This window comes from Anomaloglossus baeobatrachus, chromosome 12, assembly GCF_048569485.1.
Source record: "Anomaloglossus baeobatrachus isolate aAnoBae1 chromosome 12, aAnoBae1.hap1, whole genome shotgun sequence".
Lineage (NCBI taxonomy): Eukaryota > Metazoa > Chordata > Amphibia > Anura > Aromobatidae > Anomaloglossus > Anomaloglossus baeobatrachus.
In genome coordinates, this window is record NC_134364.1 from 106,969,143 (window position 1) to 106,992,016 (window position 22,874).

The 22,874-nt window shown below is 45.1% G+C and overlaps 1 protein-coding gene across 1 annotated transcript; it reads left to right on the forward strand.

Moving 5' to 3' along the window:
* The first annotated feature begins 8,661 nt into the window (after nucleotides 1-8,661).
* On the forward strand, nucleotides 8,662-21,201 carry LOC142257649 (olfactory receptor 10C1-like). Its single transcript, XM_075329785.1, has 3 exons — nucleotides 8,662-8,811; nucleotides 20,085-20,981; nucleotides 21,136-21,201. The coding sequence occupies exons 1-3, from the start codon at nucleotides 8,662-8,664 to the stop codon at nucleotides 21,199-21,201; spliced, it is 1,113 nt and encodes a 370-aa protein (XP_075185900.1).
* The last annotated feature ends 1,673 nt before the right edge of the window (nucleotides 21,202-22,874 follow it).

Consider the following 22,874-nt stretch of genomic DNA (forward strand, 5'->3'; position numbering starts at 1 on the left):
TCCAGCGTGTCGCCACATCGCATTTCAGGCGATGAACCGGCAGGCCGAAAGACTTCTGGAGCGATGCAAGTCGCTCAGCTGCGGCGCTTGAACGGCGGAAGTGAGCACTGCAGACAGTTTCCGTGCCCTGGTCAGAAGGCCATCTAGGCCGGGATAGTGTGTTAAAAATTGCTGGACAACAAGGTTCAACACGTGAGCCATACAAGGCACGTGTGTCACCTTGCCCAGGCGAAGGGCCGCACCCAGGTTTGCAGCATTGTCGCACACGGCCTTACCAGGCTGCAGGTTGAGTGGAGACAACCATTTATTAAACTCGGACCGCAGAGCTGACCACAACTCCTCAGCTGTGTGACTCTTATTCCCAAGACATGTCAAGCTAAAGACCGCCTGATGCCGTTGCGCTCTGCTGCCAGCATAGTAATGAGGGGTGCGTGATTCCTTCTGCGCAGTGAGAACGCTGGTGGCCTGACCAGGCAGGCTTGGGGCGGAGGTGGAGGACCCAGATGAGGTGGAGGATGCAGAAGCAGTGGCGGAACTTGGACAGACAGAGGATTGACACACAAGTCGTGGGGACGGCAAGACTTGTGCAGCAGACCCTTCACCATCTATCACCATAGTTACCCAGTGCCCAGTCAGCGACATGTAACGTCCCTGTCCATGCTTACTGGTCCAAGTATCGGTGCTGAAATTCACCCGTTCACACACAGAGTTTCTCAAGGAAGCGGTGATATTGTGTGCGACATGCTGGTGTAGCGCGGGCACACCTTTCTTAGAGAAGTAGTGGCGACTAGGCATCTGGTACTGGGGCACAGCGACAGATATAAGGTCTCTAAAATCCTGTGTGTCCACTAGGCGGAAAGGCAGCATTTCTGTAGCCAACAGCTTACAGAGGGATAGAGTCAACCTCTTCGCTTTGTCATGGGTCGAAGGAAGTGGCCTTTTATTTGACCACATCTGAGGGACAGAGATCTGGCTGCTGTGTGTAGACGGTGTTGAGTAGGGTGTCCCTGGAAAAATGCAGCTTTGGGAGGAAAGTGCAGGCGGAGACATGATGTTGCTTTCATCCAAAGTTGGTGCTATCGATGTCTGAGAGAGCTGTACACACTCACTTGTTTCCCCTTCCAAACCAACTGACGACCTACCAAGCAAACTGCCTGTTGCGGTTACAGTGGTGGAAGTTGTGGGTGGAAAAACAGGTGTGACAGCTGTCCCCACAGTCCTAGAAGATGACGAGCGCGCGGATGCCCTGGAAGGGGCAGGCGGTGGATGGTTGGCTCCACTAGGCCGCATTGCAGCACGGTGAGCTTCCCACCAGGCCATATGATATTTATTCATGTGACGATTCATGGAAGAAGTTGTCAAACTGCTGAGGTTTTGACCTCTACTAAGATAACCATGGCAAATGTTACAGATCACATAATTTGGCCGATCTTTTTTATGTCAAAAAAGGACCAGGCTAGGCAAGGCTTAGAGGCCATGCGACCTGTTGATCCACCCCGAATAATGCTCAGAGGCAGAGTGGTGGCTGAGGATGCAGTTGTAGACGTGCTACCAGTGCTCCGACTGTGTCCAGGAAGGCGCCAGGTTACTTCGACGTCGGTTGCATCCTCCTCCACCGCCTCTATTGACCTCCTCGAGTGTCTGACTGTGGGTTGACAGTAGGTGGGATCTAGAACTTCATCATCAATTGTTGTGTTTGCACTCCCCTCCCCCTCAGACCGAGTTTCTTCTTGCCCTGACCGAATATTTAAGTTGTCATCCCAATCGGGTATCTGCGTCTCATCTTCATCAGTATGTTCCTCATTGCCTATAACCACAGTTGTTGGAAAGGCAGCATTTTGGTAGCCAACAGTTTGCATTTTATGAAAGTCAACCTCCAAGCCATGTCATGCCCTTCTAAAAGCATGTATAACACAGCGAGGGGACTCCAACCACAGTCTCCCTCGTTGCCACTCACTGGGCCACACACACCCCACTTGACTGGCATCGGTTGAGCCCCCTTTTGAAAAAGAAAAAGATGCTTTGCATGAAGCACTCTCAAAAATACGCGTGCCTTTCCCGTCCCCTGGCTGACCCCGGGGAAGAAAAGTCCTCTGAGAGCCATGACTTGTTCATCTTGGTTCTTTTAGAAACACAGCGAGGGGACTCCAACCACAGTCTCCCTCGTTGCCACTCACTGGGCCACACACACCCCACTTGACTGGCATCGGTTGAGCCCCCTTTTGAAAAAGAAAAAGATGCTTTGCATGAAGCACTCTCAAAAATACGCGTGCCTTTCCCGTCCCCTGGCTGACCCCGGGGAAGAAAAGTCCTCTGAGAGCCATGACTTGTTCATCTTGGTTCTTTTAGAAACACAGCGAGGGGACTCCAACCACAGTCTCCCTCGTTGCCACTCACTGGGCCACACACACCCCACTTGACTGGCATCGGTTGAGCCCCCTTTTAAAAAAGAAAAAGATGCTTTGCATGAAGCACTCTCAAAAATACGCGTGCCTTTCCCGTCCCCTGGCTGACCCCGGGGAAGAAAAGTCCTCTGAGAGCCATGACTTGTTCATCTTGGTTCTTTTAGAAACACAGCGAGGGGACTCCAACCACAGTCTCCCTCGTTGCCACTCACTGGGCCACACACACCCCACTTGACTGGCATCGGTTGAGCCCCCTTTTGAAAAAGAAAAAGATGCTTTGCATGAAGCACTCTCAAAAATACGCGTGCCTTTCCCGTCCCCTGGCTGACCCCGGGGAAGAAAAGTCCTCTGAGAGCCATGACTTGTTCATCTTGGTTCTTTTAGAAACACAGCGAGGGGACTCCAACCACAGTCTCCCTCGTTGCCACTCACTGGGCCACACACACCCCACTTGACTGGCATCGGTTGAGCCCCCTTTTGAAAAAGAAAAAGATGCTTTGCATGAAGCACTCTCAAAAATACGCGTGCCTTTCCCGTCCCCTGGCTGACCCCGGGGAAGAAAAGTCCTCTGAGAGCCATGACTTGTTCATCTTGGTTCTTTTAGAAACACAGCGAGGGGACTCCAACCACAGTCTCCCTCGTTGCCACTCACTGGGCCACACACACCCCACTTGACTGGCATCGGTTGAGCCCCCTTTTGAAAAAGAAAAAGATGCTTTGCATGAAGCACTCTCAAAAATACGAGAGCCTTTCCCGTCCCCTGGCTGACCCCGGGGAAGAAAAGTCCTCTGAGAGCCATGTCCACATTGTCAGTGGACAGACACGTGTGCTTATCTGCCAGCAGACCCACAGCAGCACTGAAGACAGGTTCCGAGAGAACGCTGGCTGCAGGACACGACAAGATCCCCAAGACGTACGTGGCGAGCTCAGGCAATTTATCAAGATTGGAAGCCAAGAATGAGCAGGGCTCAAGTTGCACAATAATGGCATGTTTCCTTGCATATACTCATATATCTGTGTGTCCTCCTCTTTTTCCTTGTCCAGCTCTTTTGTTTTCGCATGAGTATATGTCCTTGTCACTTTCCCATGTGTTGTGAGTTGTTTGTGACCTTTTGGACACCTTTGAGGGTGTTTTCTAGGTGTTTTTCTGTGTTTGTGATTGCCTGCCATTGTTTCCTATGCAGTTCGAGTTCGGTTCGTCGAACGTTCGACGAACCGAACTCGAACGGGAGGTCCGTTCGGCGAACCAACCTCGAGCCGAACCGCGACCGGTTCGCTCATCTCTAGTCATAAGTTAAGGTCACGCTCACATTACTACATTGCTAAGGTTGTGTTGGCAATAAAAAGCTTGAAAGTGGTTCTATATAACTCCTAGGAGAGCTCAGACTGCCATATGTCTTATCAGGGCAATTGGAAACTTTTCTGAGTAATCTGGTAAAATTGAATTCCAGAATATTCTATCATCTCTAATATACAACATATTTCTTTGCTTTACATATCATATTTTATAGTTTTTAGCTATTGAATGTTGCATTATTTCAGTTTTATTTAACCTGTGTGAACATGTATAGGATTAAGGGGACGTTTAATATTTTTAATGTCAGTAAAATGTATATTTTTTTAAAATGTATTACATTAATTTCATGGCTGCATGGTATGTTCTCATGAGCAAATATTAATATGCAATATTAACTTTTAGATTCAAGGGTAACAATTTTAATATCAATTTCTCCTACATCACACTGCATGCATGATTTCTTGCTGCATCCAGAATACAACCAAAAAAGGGAAAATCCACCAAGTCTCCATCCGTTACTCTATATAGATTGTAGATATAGTTCTTTCATGCGCTTTAGTCATTTTTCTTTCTCTTCTAGACACTCTTCTACATTGTATCTCATTTACATTCCCTTTAAATTATATTTTTTTAATGTTTCGTTCATATTTATTTAGTGCATTCCGCTGGATTTACACTCCTGAATTGTAGAAGGATATGGCAGTATACCAACAGACTAAAATGGGCAAGACAAAGTAAAAAAATAATTTTGGGGGGACTACGGCATGGTATGCTTACATTTTTTTTACACATTAAAACCTCACATTTCTCTCTCTCTCTCTCTCTCTCTCTCTCTCTCTCTCTCTCTCTCTCTATATATATATATATATATATATATATATATATATATATATAAATATATATAGAATGAGGAAATAAGTATTTAGTCAGCCACCAATTGTGCAAGTTCTTATAAAGATGAGAGAGGCCTGTAATTGACATCATAGGTGACCACAACTATGAGAGACACAATGAAAAAATAAATCCAGAAAATCACCGCATGTGAATTCGCAAACATTTTTTTGTAAATTATGGTGGAAAGTAAGTATTTAGTCACCTAAAAACATGCAAGATTTCTGGCTCTCACAGAACTGTAAGTTCTTCTTTAAGAGGCTCCTCTGTCCTCCACTCATTACCTGTAGTAATGGCACTTGTATGAACTTGTTATCAATATAAAAGACGCCTATCCACAACCTCAAACAGTCACACTCCAAACTCCACTATGGTGAAGACCAAAGAGCTGTCGAAGGACACCAGAAACAAAATAGTAGCCCTGCACCAGGCTGGGAAGACTGAATCTGCAATAGGCAAGCAGCTTAGTGTGATGAAATCAACTGTGGGAACAATAATAAGAAAATAGAAGACATACAAGACCACTGATAATTTATCTCAATTGATCTTGTGCTCCACGCAAGATCTCACCCTGTGGGGTCAAAATGATCACAAGAAAGGTGAGCAAAATACCAGAACCACACGGGGGGCCTAGTGAATGACCTGCATAGAGCTGGGACCACCGTAACAAAGGCTACCATCAGTAACACACTACGCCGCCAGGGATTCAGATCCTGAAGTGCCAGACATATCCCCCTGCTTAAGCCAGTACATGTCCGGGCCCATCTGAGGTTTTCTAGAGAGCATTTCGATTATCCAGAAGAGTATAGAGAGAATGTCATATGGTCTGATGAAACCAAAGTAGAACTGTTTGGTAGAAACACAATGCGTCGTTTTTGAACTCAAGTCAGCATTCTGTCTCCTCCAAAGAACACCATACCTACTGTGAAACATGGGGGTGGCAATATCATGCTTTGGGGCTCTTTTTCTGCAAAGGGACCAGGACAACTGATCCATGTACATGAAAGAATGAATGAGGCCATGTATCATGAGATTTTGAGTAAAAACCTCCTCCCATCAGCAAGGGCATTGAAGTTGAAATGTGGTTGGGTCTTTCAGCATGATAATGATCCCAAGCACACTGCCAGGGCAACAAAGGAGTAGCTTCGTAAGAAGCATATGAAGGTGTTGGAGTAGCCTAGCCAGTCTCCAGATCTCAACCCCATTATCAACCCCATTGAAAACCTTTGGAGGGAGTTGAAAGTCCATGTTGCCCAGTGAGAGGCCCAAAACTTCACTGCTCTAGAAGAGATTTGCATGGAAGAAATGGCCAACATACCACCAACAGTGTGTGCCAACCTTGTGAACACTTACAGAAAATGTTTGACCTCTCTCATTGCCAACAAAGGATATATAAGAAAATATTGAGATTAACTTTTGTTATTGATCGAATACTTTTCCATTTTCCACCATAATTTGCAAAAAAATCTTCCCAAATCAGACGCGGTGAATTTCTGGATTTGTTTTCTCATTTTGTCTCTCATGGTTGTGGTCACCTATGATGTCAATTACAGGCCTCTCTCATCTTTATAAGGAGAACTTGCACAATTGGTGGCTAACTAAATACTTTTTTCCCCACTGTATATATATATATATATATATATATATATATATATATATATGTGTGGTATGGGTATATAGAGAGATAGACAAATATTTCTCAATAAATTAGAATATCATGAAAAAGTTCATTTATTTAAGTTATTCAATATAAAAAGTGAAACATATATATTATGTGGTCATTACAAACAGAGTGATCTATTTGCAGTGTTTATTTCTTTTAATGTTGATGATTACGGCTGACAGCCAATGAAAACTGAAAGTCAATACCTCAGAAAATTAAAATAATTAACAGAAAACACCTGCAAAAGCTTCCTAAGTGTTTAGTAGGCTACACAATCATAAGGACGACTGCTGATTTGACAAATGTCCAGAAGGCAGTCACTGACACTCCACAAGAAGGGTAAGCGACAAAAGGTCTGTTATGAGTCAGCGCAGCCATAGCCGCAAGCGGCCAGCTGCGGTTCCAGTTGCGTCCAAGCGCCAGCTGCCGTTTTTGGCCATGCCTCGGGTCGTCCAGCTGGCTGCTTCCCCCTCCACGTTTAAGTGTGGAGATGCGGCTAGTACGCATGTGCGTGCCGATTTACCCCAGCCAGAGCCAAAGTCTAGTGTTTTGCCTAGTGAGCATGCTCAGCCTGACTGTGCCTTTCCTGTGGCTGAGTCCTCAGTTTAGGCTATGGAGCATGCTCCTACACTTAGTGTGAAAAGTCTCTTTGCACAGGTACTTGGACATCATGCCGTGTCTAAGTCCTGTGTTGTGCCTACTGAGCATGCTCAGGCAGATAGTCTGATTTCTGAGACTGTTGTTCAGGCTACTGAGCATTCTCAGGCATTTAGTGCATCAGAGGCTAGGTCCAGTAAGGACCTCATTGGGCATGTCTGTGAGGTGGCAGGCTCTGATTGGCCAACACACATCAGGTGTCCTGATGATGTGGCCACTCCGCACTGGCTCGCGGAGGCCCTCCCCTATGACATGGCACCTCACCATTGGTTGTCAGACGATGACTGGTGAGGTGTTTGGGGTGTGGCAGCCATGAAGTCATCAGTGGCATGGCGGTTCCGGATAGGCCGCTGGTGATGTCGCTGATGAAGTTGCACTCCACTATTGGACCCTGGAGGTGCCATTGTGGTCCACCCTAGGTTTGGGGCTGACCAAGGTTATAAAAGGGGCTGGAGACAACATGAAGGTGTGCAGGCTTCTCATATGCTTGTTGCAAGCACAGCTCATGTATAGAGCCCATTGCGACTACAGCCTATTAGATTGGAAGCAGTAAGGTAGGGATAGGCGTCTGGTGCCAGCAACATCAAGACACCCGTGGCTGGGCATGATAAGGTCAGGCGCTGCACTTCCCTCTTACTGTACAGTCCTGCTAGTGCAGACCAGTGGAGTTAACTTGACTGTGGCTGCTGCGCCACCTGTCTGATTGTGCCCCCTACACGTACGGACAACGTACCCCAGGACCTCTGTGGCATTAACAGAGTGATCCTGAGCTTGGTGTGTGGATCCTGTTCTCTTCATATCGGCTTCCCAGTCAACGCTACCGGTGTAACCACCTGGCCTAACGTGTCCTGTACACACGTGGACAGTTGAGAGCCCCGGTGGCCAGAAACGCTAATCGGGGGACCACTCTGTCTGATGTGTGGTACACACATGGCCGACAGGGCACTTTTGTGGCGGTCTTCCGGTCAACACTACCTTGTCACCACTCAGCCTGACGTGTTCCCTGCCCACGTGGTCAGTGTAGCGCTAAAGGTACACCGAAACGCTAACTGGGTTGCCGTCCAGTCTGACGTGTCCTTACAAACGTGACCAATTCCCAGGTCTCCAGTGTTATTTCAGAGCCACCTAGCTCTGTATTCGCCACCTAACCTTTGGGTTGCCAGCAGCTCCTTTTCCATCTGGGAGCACGATGGACCCCAACTGGCAATTGGGAATACACCACCTTAACCTAATCTGCCAGTCCCCCTGTAACAAGGTCATTTATAAAGAAGCTGGCTGTTCACAGAGTGCTGTATCCAAGCAAATGAATGGAAGGTTGAGTAGAAGGAAAAAATATGGTAGAAAAAGATGCACAAGCAACCGTCATAACTGTAGCCTTGATAGGATTTTTAAGAAAAAGCCATTCAAAATTTTGGGGGAAATTTGCAAAGAGTGGACTGCTGCTGGAGTCAGTGCTTCAAGAGCCACCACACAAAGACGTAACCAGGACATGGGCTACAACTGTTGCATTCCTTGTGTCAAGCCACTCATGACCACTAGACAACGCCAGAAGTGTCTTACCTGGGCCAAAGAGAAAAAGAACTGGACTGTTGCTCTATGGTCCAAGGTGTTGTTTTCTAATGAAAGTAAATTTTGCATTTCATTTGGTAATCAAGGTCCAAGAGTCTGGAGGAAGAGTGGAGAGACCACAATCCAAGCTGCTGAGGTCTGGTGTGAAGTTTCCACAATCAGTGATGGTTTGGGGAACCATGTCATCTGCTGGTGTAGGTGCACTGTGTTTTATCGAGATCAAAGTCCACACAGCCGTCTACCAGCTTCCTGCTTGCCTCTGCCGACAAGCTTTTGGAGATGGAAATTTCATTTCTAGCTGGACTTGGGACCTGTCCACTCTGCCAAAAGTAAAAATACCTGGTTTAATAGCCACAGTATTACTGTGCTTGATTGGCCAGCAAACTCACTTGACCTAAACCCCATAGAGAATCTATGGAATATTGTCAAGAGTAAGATGAGAGACGCCAAACCCAATAATGCAGACCAGCTGAAGACAGCTCGTCAGCTATCAAAACTACCTTGGCTTCCATAACACCTCAGCAGTGCCACAGGCTGATCGCCTCCATGCCACGCCGCATTAATGCAGTAATTCATATAAAAGGAGCACCAAACAAGAATTGAGGCATTTAGTGTACATGCTTTTCAGTATGCGCTAACATTTCAGAATAAAAAATATTTTTTTCAGTTGGTTTTATATAATATTCCAATTTTCTGAGATAATGACGTTTGGGTTTTCATTGGCTGTAAGGCATAATGTGATGGTGGGATATTGTGGGTCATATACAATTTGTGTGGGTTCATGTTTAGGCGTGGTTCACTATCCATTATTTGTACTGCTTATGTGTACATTCTATTGTCTGTAGATAATCACCCCCTACAGTGTTTCTGTCCCTAGGTCTGGGGGAGGGGTCCAGGGATTCAAATAAACTCTCTGTTTTACTTGGAGATTGGCAGTCTGTTGGAGAACTTCAAGAATGAAGCAGAAAGATTGATCCTCTGGTAGAAGCTGAGACCTCTCAGAGAGAGACCTGGACATTTATTGCTTACCGGACTATATTTGTGTTACTGGATTAATTTTACCCTCTGTTTTGTGGATTATCTTATGGACCGTTTTGATTTGCTTGGAATACATGCTCTTTGGATTGTACCGCCATTTCTCGCTCTGTTGATTGTGTGATATGGGAGAAGGACCCCATGACACATAATCATCAACATTAACAGAAATAAACACATGAAATAGATCCCTCTGTGTGTAATGACTCTATATAATATATAGGAATAGATCATTCTGTGTGTAATGACTCTATATAATATGTAGAAATAGATCCCTCTGCGTGTAATGACTCTATGTAATATATAGAAATAGATCCCTCTGTGTGTAATGACCCTATATAATATTTAGGAATAGATCATTCTGTGTGTAATGACTCTATATAATATGTAGAAATAGATCCCGCTCTGTGTAATGACTCTATGTAATATATAGAAATAGATCCCTCTGTGTGTAATGACCCTATATAATATTTAGGAATAGATCACTCTTTGTGTAATGGTAATGACTCTATATAATATATTGAAATAGATCCCTCTGTATGCAATGACTCTATATAATATATAGGAATAGATCCCTCTGTGTGTAATGACACTATATAATATATAGGAATAGATCCATGTGTATGCAATGACTCTATATAATATATAGGAATAGATCCCTCTGCGTGTAATGACTCTATATAATATATAGAAATAGATCCCTCTGTGTGTAATGACTCTATATAATATATAGGAATAGATCACTCTGTGTGTAATGACTCTATATGATATATAGGAATAAATCAGTATGTGTGTAATGACTATATATAATAGGAATTACTACTTACCGGTAATGATGTTTCCAGGAGCCAACATGACAGCACGGTAGGAGTTGCTCCTTTGACCTTTACAGGGACAGGAAATGCAAGAGTTTAAAAGCCCCTCCCCATCCCCCTCTCCTCAGTGATTTTTCAAGTACCACACCAGGATGGGAGATAACACCATTTCATTAATGCAGAACGTACAACACACGGTACATAATCAGATGGGAGGGAAATAAGCGTGCTGTCATGTTGGCTCCTGGAAACATCATTACCGGTAAGTAGTAATTCCTATTTTCCAGGACGCCACATGACAGCACGGTAGGAGAATGCCAAAGTAATCCCTATGAGGGGGGGACCACAGCCTGCAAAGCCCTTCTATTGAACAACATGTGCTGATCGTTGAGAAGGCCCAGTTTATAATGCTTACAAAACGTGTGGGGACCCGACCACGTTGCCGAACGACAAATCAGTTCCAAGGAACCCCCCGCCCTCTCCGCCCAAGAAGTGGACAAAGCCCTGGCGGAGTGGGCCCTAATGCGAGTTGGGAGGTCCCGATCCGCGGACTGGTAAGTAGCTGAAATAGTGGACCTAACCCACCGAGACAGAGTTGTCTTAGACACCGTCTTCCCTTGGTTCTTTCCCGCAAATTGCTCCAAGAGGGCAGAATCTACGCGCCAGCTCGGGTAGCCTCCAATATGCCAGAACTGCTCGTCAGACGTCCAAAGAGTGAAGGAGCTCTTCATGGTGGGAATGAGAATAAATGAGGCAGACAGCTTATACTACAGAGACCAGATATAGTGAGATACACCTGAAAATGGATTAAATGAACATTCTTAACACCGCAACTATAGAATAGAAGTAAAAAGTCCTTAACAGCGTATCCAGGAATGAATAAACCACAACCCGATAGAATGACCACCGGCTAGATCAAGAAGAAACTTGTCAGAGCGTAATAAACCAGGTCAGTACTGACATCAGCTCTCCTAGGTACAAACGACTACCCCTGGTCACAGACCAGCCCACCGTACCGCCAGAGGTCACATGCTGGCTCCAGAAGCCCAAGATGTCAATGCATAAACTACTGGACCTCGAGTAATGAGAAGGACCATCAGGAAAACTAAAGACATGAAGAGTTGGAGGCCGGAGGCACGTCTTCCGATATTAGCAAGCCAAGTACATCATCCGACCACTTGAAGGAAGCCTTGTTCCCAAGATGCAGATGCCAAAGACAGCGGGGTATGGAATCTGGATGTGAGGAAAGCGTCCCAGAATGTAGGTGGCCAAACCTCATAGATACACTGTATACAGTATATGTATTGGAAATTTAAAGAAGTGGTTTGCCCTATCCGCGGCTGCAATACAGGAGACTAGTGTTGCCCTGAGCTGGTGTAAAGAAAACCACTATCACCCGGGCAGACTACCCAACCAGAAATGCACTATACTCCATTAGCATGTAATTACCACCATATCGGACACTAGCGTAAACATAACACACAGTCTTCCATAGTGACCAGGGAACATCTTCCAGAGGAGTGAGGGCCTCTAATAATCACAGAGTGATAGTTCATGTGACAGTGGTGAGACCCTGGATTTAACTCTTGAGAGCAGTGAGCCTATGAGGGAGACTATGGAGCTCCCTGCCACAAGAAGCTGGAAAACCTCACAGGTTATTTACGAGATTCCGGATGTTGAACGATGGTCCAGAAAACCAGTCCAATTGCCATCAAAGGACCCGTCACAGTAAAACGGGGCTAATACCATGATCGGCTACATTCAGTTCTTTCCACCATAGGATGAACTCAATAAACATTTCTCATTAGTCATAAGTTATAAATGAGAGACCAGAGCTAAGCAACTAAACACCGCTGAATACTACTGATTAGAAAGGAAGGACCGTAGCTGAACTCAGATTCCAGTTCTGAGCCATAATAAGGAGAAATACTAGGCCAACTCAAATATGGCTGCCTATGATGGCTAAGCCAAGTGCAGTTCCAGAAGCGGCAGGCCCTTCTAACCAAAGCCGATGCTAAAGATCCAAGATGCGAAGTATGCAGCCCGAGGCGCAAGGGACGAGGCCACTGCAAGGCCAAAGGCGCAGAGGCGCAAGGCCAAAGGCGCAGAGGCATAAGGCCCAAGGTGCAGAAGCGCAAGGCCCAAGGCGCAGAGGCGCAAGGTCCAATGTGCAGAGGCACAGAAGCGCAAGGCGCACAGGCGCAAGGCCCAATGCCAGACTCGCAAGGCCAGAACATGAAGCGCAAGGCGCAAGTCCGGAAGCGCAAGGACAGAGGCGCAAGGCACAAGGCCAGAGGCGCAAGGCGAGAGGCGCAAGGCCGGAGGCCAGAGGCGCAAGGCCCGAGGCGCAAGGCACAATGCCAGAGGCACAAGGCGCAATGCCAGACACGCAAGGCCGGAACATGAAGCGCAAGGCGCAAGCCTCGAAGCGCAAGGCGCAATGCCAGAGGCGCAAGGCCAGAGGCGCAAGGCCAGAGGCACAAGGCGCAATGCCAGAGGTGCAAGGCCAGAGGCACAAGGCGCAATGCCAGAGGCACAAGGCGCAATGCCAGAGGTGCAAGGCCAGAGGCACAAGGCGCAATGCCAGTGGTGCAAGGCCAGAGGCACAAGGTGCAATGCCATAGGCGCAAGGCCAGAGGCACAAGGCGCAATGCCATAGGCGCAAGGCCAGAGGTACAAGGCGCAATGCCAGACGCACAAGGCCAGAAGCATGAAGCGTAATGCGCAAGCCCGGAGGCACAAGCCCGGAGGCACAAGGCACAATCCCAGAGGCACAAGCCCCAAGTCCAGAGGCACAAGCCCAAAGCCCAGAGGCACAAGCCCAAAGTCCAGAGGCACAAGGCACAAGCCCAGAGGCACAAGCCTAGAGGCACAAGGCACAAGCCCAGAGGCACAAGCCCAGATGCACAAGCTTAGAGACACAAGGCACAAGCCCAGAGGCACAAGCTTAGAGACACAAGGCACAAGCCAGACACACAAGGCACAAACCCAGAGGCACAAGCCTAGAGACACAAGGAACAAGCCCAGAGGCACAAGCCTAGACACAAGGCACAAGCCCAGAGGCACAAGCCTAGAGACACAAGGCACAAGCCCAGAGGCACAAGTCTAGACACAAGGCACAAGCCCAAAGGCACAAGCCTAGAGACACAAGACACAAGCCCCGAGGCACAAGCCTAGAGACACAAGGCACAAGCCCAGAGGCACAAGCCTAGAGACACAAGGCACAAGCCCAGAAGCACAAGCCCAGACACACAAGGCACAAGCCCAGAAGCACAAGCCTAGAGGCACAAGGCACAAGGCCAGAAGCACAAGCCTAGAGACACAAGGCACAAGGCCAGAGGCACAAGCCTAGAGGCACAAGCCACAAGCCCAGAGGCACAAGACTAGAGGCACAAGGCACAAGTACAGAGGCACAAGCCACAAGCCCAGAGGCACAAGCCTAGAGGCCCAAGCACAAGCCCAGAGGCCAAGAGCCATTGAAGCCAAGCCATGAAGGGCAAGGCTGAGAAACAGTAAGACCAGAGACGTCAAGCAGTGAGGCCTTGACAGACCCAAGGTGCCAAGCCAACGTGTGGTCAGAGCTGTGTGGCGTGTGGGCTGAGGTCAAAAGCCGTGAGGCGCGACGCCGGAGCCCCCAGTTGTGAGGTACGAGCCAGGAGGCTCGAGGCCGGAGCCTGGAGTCATGAGGCGCAAGGCTGGAGCCAGGAGGCCGGAGCCAGGAGGCCAGCGCAGTGAAGCGTGAGCCAGAGTCATCACGAGGCCAGAACTCTGAGGCGCGAGGCCAGAGATGTGAGGCCCCATCAGAGTTACCCCTAAGAGTGTAATTCACCTGTGAACTTCAGGATACACCTACTTCATGAGTGGTATCCTAAATGCCAATTTAGTCACACCTGAACCAATTAACTCATCTGGAAGTTCAGCTGGAGGGCAAGTTCCAAATGCGAGATAATGTGTTATATCCACAATTTTCCCTCCTATAGAAGGAGTAAATCAGACAGAATCCGGTCTGATGAGATAATAGTGGAATCAAATGTGTTATGAAACCACAACGGGAGGATCCCCATAAGGTTCCATCAACAGGTAAATTCTGAACTTAAACATGAGGTCTGCTGAACCCAGCAAAACATGAGGCAGCAACCTCACCATGCAGCATAATCTACTTAGAAAGTTCCAAGGCTAAATTTCTAATTTTAGTGCAGGACTCTGACAGATGTGAATGACAGACTGCGCATTTTTTTATTCTGGCCGACTTCCTCTGAACTTTTTTAGGGATAGTGCCGGTGCGTGCCATGGAAGAATCCTAAAAGGAAGGGGAGACAGAATCAGGCTCTACCCACACCACTACAGGCCAGATTCCTGACGCACCTGCACTTACGTGACCCTGGGACTCGTCAGGGGGGCTAGCATCTGACCTGTCACCTTCATCCATTGTAATAAGCAGTGAGTAGGTCGTTATACAGAAACACACAGAATGCACATTTCCCCGTTCCCAAGGTTTGATACCTGTTTGGGCGACGACAGGGCCCGTTCCCGCCTCAAGTGTTCCGTCCCGGATCACACGCCGCCTTCCAGGGCACCGCCATATTCCGACCAGGAAATGCGGAAGTCTTTGCACTGCACATGCGTCAGCGTGCGTGTCAGGCTGGAACGCATGGCGCGCGCACACCCGGAAGTGCCACATGGCCGCGGCAGACAGCGGGATGCCGAGAGCCCTCACCCGAGGGAAGCGGCTTTTGCCGGGAACTCCTGCTCCACCGGCCGGCTGAGGGACCTCTCCTTTAGAGGTGTCGGCCAGGGGCTGCTTGACAGGCCGGAACGAGAGAGCAAGACCCCCCCGATCCGCCTGGACCCCGTACTCCCGACGGTAAGACTTGCATCCGTCCTGTACAGGGACAGGAAAAACACTGAGGAGAGGGGGATGGGGAGGGGCTTTTAAACTCTTGCATTTCCTGTCCCTGTAAAGATCAAAGGAGCAACTCCTACCGTGCTGTCATGTGGCGTCCTGGAAATATATATATATATATATATATATATATATATATATATATATGTACGAGGGGCGATTCAAAAGTAATGATAATCTGTTATTTCTATTGCACACAGAAATTAAAATAAAACGTTTTCTTCTCTCTTAGGTACCCACTAGTCCAGGAAAAAAAAATCACTTAAATAGGCCACGATTCCCGGGAGCTACATTCATTTGAATATGAACTGCCGAGGACTGAACATCAAAATGGAAAAAAACGAGCTCAGAGCTGTCATCAAATACCTCTGCTTGAAAAATATTACTACCAAAGACATACACAGCGACTTGGTGGAAACATTGGGAACTCTTCTCCTCCATATTCCACAGTTGCACGCTGGGCCAAGGAATTTAAGCTGGGAAGAACATCGACGGAAGATGAACATCGTGAAGGACGCCCATCCACGTCCCTCAATGAAGAAAACGTGAAAAAAGTTGAAGAAGTTGTATTGGCAGATCGAAGAGTGACTATCAGGCATGTAGCTGAGGTCACAGGGATCTCATATGGCGGTATTCAAAGAATCCTTGCAAAAGAATTGCATATGAGAAAGGTCTCCATGCGTTGGGTGCCAAAAATGTTAACCGACGAGCAAAAGAAGAAACAAGTTGACATTTCAATAGCAAATCTCGAAAAGTTCCAAGCAGACAAGGAGAATTTTTTTGTCACGTTTTTTGACCATGGACGAGACCTGGATCCACCACTTTGATCCCGAAACTAAACAACAATCGATGACATGCTAACGAGCCGACGAACCGATGCCGAAGAAATTCAAAGTGTCAAGCTCAGCAGGGAAGATTATGGCGTCTGTTTTTTAGGATGCTGAAGGAATTATTATGGTGGACTATTTAGAGAAGGGAGCCACTATTACGGGCTCCTACTACGCAGAACAAATAAGAAGATTGCGGGAGGCTATCATGGAGAAAAGGCGCGGCAAACTGCGGGCTGGAGTGCTGTTTCACCAAGATAACGTGCCGGCTCACAAAGCTGCAGTTGCCATGGCAACCATTCAAGAAGCGGGCTTTGAACTGGTGGAACACCCCCCCCTATTCAACAGATCTAGCCCCCAGTGACTTCTTTCTCTTTCCTCGCCTCAAGTAACACCTCCGGGGCAAGAAATTTGACGACAATAGCGACGTGATAACCGCTGTTGGGGATTTTTTTGAGGATCAAGATCAAGAATTGTTTTTGAAGGGAATTCTAAGTTTAGAAAAGAGATGGACTAAATGTATAGACTTGTTAGGAGACTATGTGGAAAAATATATATTTTTTTTAATATATTCATTGTGTTTATTATTGATTATCATTACTTTTGGATCACCCCTTATATATATATATATATACATATATATATATATATATATATATATATATATATATATATATATATATCACTCTGTTTGTAATGACTATATATAATCTGTAAGAATAGATCACTCTGTGTATTATAACTCTATATAATATATGCGTTTCACTTTTTGCTTTGAATAACTGAAGTAAATTTATTTTTTGAGTATAAACAAATTTATTGAGAAGTTCTTGTATAAACCGTGTGCAGAATTATAGCGCTGTGAAATTAATAGCGCTATATAAATTAATAAAATTATTATTATTAGGCAAATGAGTATTTTTATCACATGATACTTTTTATCCATGTTGTCCTACTCCAAGCTGTATAGGCTGAGAGTCAACTACCAATTAAGTAAATCAGGTGATGTGCATCTCTGTAATGAGGAGGGGCGCGGTGTAATGACATCAACACCCTATATAAGGTGTGCTTAATTATTAGACAACTTCCTTTCCTTTGGCAAAATGGTTCAGAAGAGAGATTTGACGGGCTCTGAAAAGTCCAAAATTGTGAGCTGTCTTGCAGAGGGATGCAGCAGTCTTGAAATTACCAAACTTTTGAAGCGTGATCACCAAACAATCAAGCATTTCATGGAAAATAGCCAACAGGGTCGCAAGAAGCGTGTTGGGCAAAAAAGGCACAAAATAACTGCCCATGAATTGAGGAAAATCATGCATGAAGCTGCCAAGATGCCAATTGCCACCAGTTTGGCCATATTTCAGAGCTACTGGAGTATCAAAAAGCTCAAGGTGTGCCATACTCAGGGACATGGCCAAGGTAAGGAAGGCTGAAAAACGACCACCTTTGAACAAGAAACATAAGCTAAAACGTCAAGACTGGGCCAAGAAATATGTTAAGACTGATTTTTCAAAGGTTTTATGAACTGATGAAATGAGAGTGACTCTTGATGGGCCAGATGGATGGGCCAGAGGCTGATCAGTAAAGGGCAGAGAGCTCCACTCCAACTCAGACGCCAGCAAGGTGGAGGTGGGGTACTGGTATGGGCTGGTATCATCAAAGATGAACTTGTGGGACATTTTCGGGTTGAAGATGGAGTGAAGCTCAACTCCCAGACCTACTGCCAGTTTCTGGAAGACAACTTCTTCAAGCAGTGGTACCGGAAGAAGTCAGTATCGTTCAAGAAAAACATGATTTTCATGCAGGACAATGCTCCATCACATGTATCCAATTACTCCATAGTGTGGCTGGCCAGTAAAGGTCTAAAAGATGAAAAAATAATGACATGGCCCCCTTGTTCACCTAATCTAAACCCCATAGAGAACCTGTGGTCACTCATAAAATGAAAGATATACAGGGAGGGAAAACAGTACACCTCTCGGAACAGTGTCTGGAGGCTCTGGTGGCTGCTGCATGCAATGTTGATCGTAAATAGATCAAGCAATGACAAAATCTATGGATGGTCGGCTGCTGAGTGTCATCAGAAAGAAAGGTGGCTATATTGGTCACTAATTTTTTGGGGTTTGTTTTTGCATGTCAGAAATGTTTATTTCTAAATTTTGTGCAGTTATATTGGTTTACCTGGTGAAAATAAACAAGTGAGATGGAAATATATTTGGTTTTTATTAAGTTGCCTAATAATTCTGCACAGTAATAGTTACCTGCACAAACAGATATCCTCCTAAGATAGCCAAATCTAAAAAATAACCCACTCAAACCTCCAAAAATATTAAGCTTTGATATTTATGAGTCTTTTGAGTTGATTGAGAACATAGTTGTTAATCAATAATAAATAAAATTCTCTAAAATACAACCTGCCTAATAATTCTGCACAAATGTATAAAAATCCATATAAAAATGTATAGGTTTCTTTCTTTATTATTCTCAATGGAAGATATATTGAAACTTAAAGCAGTATATTTCGAGCCATCAAACATTTTTTTTTTATTTACTTGGTTTGAAAAATTTTTACTTTTATTACACAGTCATAGATTGATGTATTACATACGTTTATGATACACATTATTTAGATATAGCACATACATACGTTAACATATACACCTGATGCGTACATCAGACATATGAATGTGAACATTATTTTTGAACATTTAGAGATTAGAAACCAAAAACGTTTTATATCATTGTTCAGAAAAATACAAACACTTGTGTTCTGATATAATTTTCTCAGCTGTTAATAGTCCTCTATTGTCAAAGGACGTGTTATTCCCATTTGTGGTCTCTTCTAATAGAAGAAAAGATATAAAAGAGGAATGTGTTCTACAGTAGTATGTGTGGCATAAAATAGCTAGGTAGCCTTTGTACCCGGTGTAAAACATCTGTGACATGCAATTCTGCAAAGCTTTTATCTGCCAATTAATCTAAATATTACACAAAAAGTATAACTGAGCTCAAACAAAGAGTGGACCAGTCGAAGCGTAATCTAACACGAAACGGCTGTCCTCCCTTGTGAGGAGCCTGCACCTAGTTCCTCTCCTGCCTTTTACCCTGCATGTGTTTGAATAAAGAGGATTTTCGGCACAGTGGACGAGTGCGGTCTTTTTCTTCCTGGATTATTTGGGCTCAAACAAAGACCCCACTGTACCCCAAAAGGTAGTACAGGACAAGCTGAGCATTACTATAACTTACAGCTTTGGAAAAAGTGTTGATATTATTTAGCTGTTTTCTCTATTCCATCCCTAGTTGTTCTCACCACTCTTCATCAAGAACAATTTTTGTAACTTCATCTGGAAATTTTCACGATTCCACGTTGTTTTCAGACTGTAAATAATACTTACTTTCCTCATAAACAAACTCGGCATCATCAAATGGATACATGACTTTCTCCAATCAACTTATGCAGAGGTTCCTTTGGTCCAAAAATATCATCACTCACAGCTCCAGTGATCCGTCTTCAAAGTATTATTGCAGCCTTATTTTAAGAATTAAAAGAAGCCAAATATGCTGCATAGATCATGATGACAAATTTAGATTTCCAAATTTTGTTATACCTTCAAAATATAAATTAATCCATCAGCTGTTCAGGTTTCGCCTCATCAGGCTTCCTCAGGAGGTCCTGACAAGAAGTGGCAAGAATAACTGGGAGTGAAAACCTAAATTACTGCTTCTGGAAATACACTATATATTTATATACTCTATATATAGATAGATAGATCTATCTATCTATCTATCTATCTATCTATCTATCTATCTATCTATCTATCTATTGAGTAGTATACATTCCAACACTAGTTCTGAGCTTATAGGTTACAGTATTATTCATATAAATAAGCCTAGTTAGTTACCACCATAGTCAGGCATATTGCCAGTCTCAAGGTTATTTTTTTTCCTTAACAATATGATATTTTCTGTATTAGCCTATTGTACTACATGAAATATGCTAATTATTTTACTGTCATTCATTACAGGTAGTCTCGAAATCCAAAATGCAGCATGTTAACAGAACCATTGTGAATGAGTTCTATCTTTTGGGTTTCATCCACTTGCACTCATTTCAGAATTTACTCTTTTGTGCCGTTCTTCTTGCCTATACCATTTGTGTTCTTGGAAACTTTACTATTATTATGTTAGTTAGAACGCAGCCTTCTCTTCATTCTCCAATGTACTTTTTCATCGGCATTTTTACGGTTTTAGAAATAGTATTTGCTTCAGTAACAATTCCAAAACTGTTGGCTATCCTAATTCAGACTAAGAAGACCATTTCACTTTTTGGTTGCTTTGTCCAGATGTATACTTTCAATGCCCTGGGAGAAACAGAGTGCTTCCTACTAGCGTTAATGGTCTTTGACCGATATCTAGCCATTACTAATCCATTACGGTACTCAGCCATAATGTATAATCAGTTCTGCTTTAGGTTGTCTGTCCTGCCATGGTTTCTTGGTTTTATGACTTCTTTTATTCCTAGTATTTTTACTTTTTTATTAGACTTTTGTGGACCAAATGAAGTTGACCACTTTTTTTGTGATCTGGCACCATTGCAAAATTTATCTTGTTCAGACCCATTTCTTAGTAATGTGACTACTAGTTTAGCAGCTGTTATGGCAACTGTTTTGCCCTTTTTTACCATAATGGGTTTCTACATTCACATTATATATACAGTGCTAAAAATTGAAAGTATTCAGGGTAAAACAAAAGCCTTTTCAACTTGTTCATCTCATCTCATTGTAGCATCTCTGTTTTATGGTTCAGCCATCATTGTGTATGTCAGGCCTAAAGGCAGTCACTACGATAAGTTCCTTGCGCTCATATACACTGTTATCATACCAGTTCTGAACCCATTTATTTATACATTTAGGAATAGAGAGGTAAAAAATTCTTTAAGAAAAATTATCACACAGTTTATTACGTTTCCAAATTGAAAAGTCATGTTGCAAACGTTTACATTTTCACCATGATTGCAAGAGGTCTGATTCATCAATTGTATTTTTAAGTGACTTCTTTTTTCCTCCTCTTTAATAGAGGAGACCAAAATTTAACTTTTTGGCCACCAAGGTAAACCTCATCATGCCGTGGGGATGTTTTTAGACAAAATGGACAGGGAAAATGGTCCTAGTTGAGAGGAAGATGGATTTTGCGAAATACAAGGAATATTCTTGGGCAAAACCTTTTTCAGTCTGTCAATGATTTGAGAACACTGTGAAAAATTGTATAAAGTGTTACTTCTGTTTCGGTAATAACACACTTAGACATCATCATGAAGAAGATTCTTCTGTTTCAACTAAAGGTACCGTCACACTAAGCAACATCGTTAGCAACATTGCTGCTGATGCACAACTTGCTAGCGATGTTGCTTAGTGTGACATCCAGCAACAACCTGGCCCCTGATGTGAGGTCATTGGTTGTTGCTGAATGTCCTGGGCCATTTTTTAGTTGTTGCTCTCCTGCTGTGAAGCACACATCGCTGTGTGTGACAGCGACAGAGCAACAACTAAATGTGCAGGCAGAAGGAGCCGGCATCTGCAGACGCTGGTAACCAATGTAAACATCGGGTAACCAAGAAGCCCTTAACTTGGTTACCCAATATTTACCTTCATTACCAGCCTCCGCCGCTCTCAGCTGTCAGTGCTGGCTCCTGCTCTGTACACATGTGGCTGCAGTACACATTGGGTAATTAACCCCATGTGTACTGTAGCCAGGAGAGCAGGGAGCAAGCGCTAAGCAGCGTCTGCTGCTCCCTGCTCTCTTTACATGTAGCTGCAGTACACATCGGGTAATTAACCCTATGTGTACTGTGGCTAGGTGTGCGCTGGTAACCAAGGTAAATATCGGGTTGGTTACCCGATATTTATCTTAGTTACCAAGCGCAGCATGCTTCCACGTGTAGCGACGCTACAGCGATCCCTGCCAGGTCAGGTTGCTGGTAGGATCGCTGGAGTGTCGCTTAGTGTGACATCTCACCAGCGACCTCCTAGCAACTTACAAGCGATCCCTATCAGGTTGTATCGTTGTTGGGATCACTAGTAAGTTGTTTAGTGTGACTGGACCTTTAAGGCCCCGTCACACTAAGCAACATCGCTAGCAACATCGCTGCTAACGAACAACTTTTGTGACGTTGCTAGCGATGTTGCTGTGTGTGACATCCAGCAACAACCTGGCCCCTGCTGTGAGGTCGTTGGTTGTTGCTGAATGTCCTGGGCCATTTTTTAGTTGTTGCTCTCCCGCTGTGAAGCACAGATCGCTGTGTGTGACAGCGAGACAGCAACAACTAAATGTGCAGGCAGCAGGAGCCGGCTTCTGCGGAGGCTGGTAACCAATGTAAACATTGGGTAACCAAGAAGCCCTGTCCTTGGTTACCCGATATTTACCTTTGTTACCAGCCTCCCCCGCTCTCACTGTCAGTGCCGGCTCCTGCTTTGTGCACATTTAGCTGCAGGACACATCGGGTTAATTAACCCGATGTGTGCTGTAGCTAGGAAAGCAAGGAGCCAGTGCTAAGCATTGTGCGCTGCTCCCTGCTCTGTGCACATTTAGCTGCAGCACACATCGGGTAATTAACCCGATGTGTGCTGTACTAGGAGAGCAGGGAGCCAGCGCTCAGTGTGCGCTGCTCCCTGCTCTCTGCACGTGTAGCTGCGTGAGCTGGTAACCAAGGTAAATATCGGGTTGGTTACCCGATATTTACCTTAGTTACCAAGCGCAGCATCTTCCACGCGGCGCTGGGGGCTGGTCACTGGTTGCTGGTGAGCTCACCAGCAACT

Coding starts and splice junctions, on each gene's coding strand:
- LOC142257649 (XM_075329785.1), top strand. CDS start 8,662: ATGTCATCTGCTGGTGTAGGTGCACTGTGTTTTATCGAGATCAAAGTC. Junction 8,812..20,084: donor ACCTGTCCACTCTGCCAAAA/GTAAAAATACCT, acceptor CATTCATTACAG/GTAGTCTCGAAATCCAAAAT. Junction 20,982..21,135: donor ATACATTTAGGAATAGAGAG/GTAAAAAATTCT, acceptor CCTCTTTAATAG/AGGAGACCAAAATTTAACTT.